Below are 2500 nucleotides of genomic sequence, written 5' to 3' on the forward strand. Positions count from 1 at the left end.
TGGTTTGTGTTTAAATGGAGACAGTGAGTGCCCTCAAAAACATAAGGACTCCACCATCGTACCCTTTTGCAGGAGGGCCTTCACCCATTGCTATAGTCGGATTTCCACCCAGAGCGAGATCGATCGGTCTACACATATTTTCGTCAGTAATGGCCACTCAAACAACGATTGGCAACGTATACCGCGGGGCGTCATGAACAAGTGATAAGAGGGGCAGCAGGCTCCTGTAGGGGAAGGTAATACCTTCACCTTATTTTACAGGACCTACATGTCAAGCGCATATAAGGAGGATGAAAGAGCATTTCTCCGTATTGTCAAAAACAACGTGACCCCTACCAACGAGAGAGACCGCATAAAAAAATTTATAAGAGCAAAAGAACCAAGGACCTCATTATGAACAATAACAGCTCCCCACGCCCTACCGACAGCGACTGTGTAAGTCTGGTGTACCAGTTCCAGTGCCCATTTGGGGGCTGTACGTCCCAAGATTCCTACATCAGAAGCCCTAAACGGCACCTCCAGGAAACCCACAACACCCCCAATCACCAGATCCAATTTAGAAAAAAGAATATCAAGATTATAGACAAAGAGAGTGGCAAGCGCCGGCTCGCCTTCCTTGAAGCTCTTTACATCAAGTACAGCCAGCTCACAATGAACACCCAGCAGGAAGCCCCCACCATCCTTCCCAGCCTCAAACCCTTCAGAAACCGCCAAACCAGACTCCCCAACAACTACACAAGACAGCCCCGTCAAGAACAGACACTTCGGCCGCGACGGAAGCTCAGGCCATAGTAATGATCACCTGCAGCAACTATCTCCCAATGTTCACCTGTGCCCTCTCCCAATATTCATGTGTTACCTTTCCCAGTGTCCACATGTACCCTTTCCCAGTTCTAGGCCACTGTAACTGTCACCTTTTATGCGGTCTCTCCCAGCATTTATATATACCTTCTACCAGTGTTTCCTTTCTGCCTTTATAATCATACTTTCTCTGTATCTGTTACAATTCAAAATGCTAAATGTCTAGTTTTTATACTTTTTTTTTTTTGTGTGTGTGTCTCTCCATGCTAGAGATATCTTCATCAAAACTCATCAGAGCCCATCTTGCCGCGCTACTCTAATATAATTATATTTTATTGAATATGTGTGTGCGTGCGTGTGTGTTTGTGTGTGTGTATGTGTGTGTGTGTGTTTGTGTGTGTGCGTGTATGCGTGCGTGTGTGTGTGTGTGTGTGTGTGTGTGTGTGTGTGTGTGTGTGTGTGTGTGTGTGTGTGTGTGTGTGTGTGTGTGTGTGTGTGTGTGTGTGTGTGTGTGTGTGTGTGTGTGTGTGTGTGTGTGTGCATGTGTGTGCCCATTTTATTTATAGATATACATTGTTCGCCATCAGAGTTTATTCCAATATTCTATTTTTGTCATAACTTAATCTATATTTTTTCGTCCGTTTCTCTTTTTCCGAAATAAAAATCAACACACTCCCACGTGCACCTTGATCACCACTCAGCCATCGCCGGTTGTCTTCGGATCTTCGGCCCGATCTGTGGTTTCGCCACGGGCGGTTTCGTCCTCCGCGTCTGGATTGACCCCTTCAAGACCCCCGTGATCGGACCTAGCCACCCGCACTGGGTAGGGGCATGGTGGATGGGTAAGTGTTCCTAGGGAAGGATCTTGAGGACTCTAGTATGGGTAAATTTGTTTTTAATTGGAAAGGAATCTGGGACTTGTAAGCAGGGAAAACGCCTTTTATGGACGAAGCCTTTATTTATCATAAAACATTTTGATCGTTGAGGCTTTTTCGAACGAAACATTGTAAAATCAATAAAGACTTGCGTTTACTCTGCTCAAACTCTCACACTTCACCGAGGCACTGTCGTCGTCAGTCACTGACGGACTAATCATAAACAATTAAGTAAGCAAGACTGTCAGTGGTTTCCATCTTCAAGCTTGTGAGTACGCGGGTGGAAATGGAAAAAGAAAAGTCGAAAAAAGTTTCGACCATATAAGTTGTTGCAATGAATGAATGAGTGTTGTCAAGGTCTATGACAAACTTCATCAAAATTGGTGAAGGCAGAAGTCCAGCTTGCATTCTCAGCCTACACAGTATCTGGGGAATTAACACGTGGCCGCAACCAACAAGAGTTTAGTATCATTCTTCTTCCGTGCAACATTATTCCCAATTACGAAAATGTTGTTTGTTTCTAAAAAAATAAAAAATAAATAAATGAATAAATAAATAAATAAATAAATAAAACATAAAAAAAAAATCTGTGTATAAATGAAATATTTCCAATCCCTCTACCTTCCCTTCAGGCTACATGATCATCGGGGGCGCCATGCTGGTTCCGTCTATCTTTTTGTTCTTCATGCCCAAAATGATTCCGGACGCGCGACTTCGGCTCATTGAGAACCTGAAGGCCGCGGCAGCCCAGGGCAGCGAGGCCTTCAAGACCTACGCTGCCATACTCAGACCAGCAAGACAACAGCCCCTCAAGGGTTCGTACT

At 44.6% G+C, this 2500-nt stretch overlaps 1 protein-coding gene across 4 annotated transcripts in view; it reads left to right on the forward strand.

Annotated features, from left to right (window-relative positions):
* Positions 1-2220, forward strand: part of LOC143035153 (solute carrier organic anion transporter family member 74D-like) — a 24387-nt gene extending 22167 nt beyond the window's left edge. For all 4 annotated transcript variants that reach the window (XM_076201786.1, XM_076201785.1, XM_076201782.1 and 1 more), the window contains exon 7: positions 1503-2220. In XM_076201786.1, the coding sequence (XP_076057901.1) occupies positions 1503-1657 (155 nt within the window). In that variant the 3' untranslated portion in view covers positions 1658-2220. The remainder of the gene's footprint in view (positions 1-1502) is intronic.
* The last annotated feature ends 280 nt before the right edge of the window (positions 2221-2500 follow it).

Source organism: Oratosquilla oratoria, chromosome 18, assembly GCF_046742065.1.
Source record: "Oratosquilla oratoria isolate Oo_2021 chromosome 18, ASM4674206v1, whole genome shotgun sequence".
Classification (NCBI taxonomy): domain Eukaryota; kingdom Metazoa; phylum Arthropoda; class Malacostraca; order Stomatopoda; family Squillidae; genus Oratosquilla; species Oratosquilla oratoria.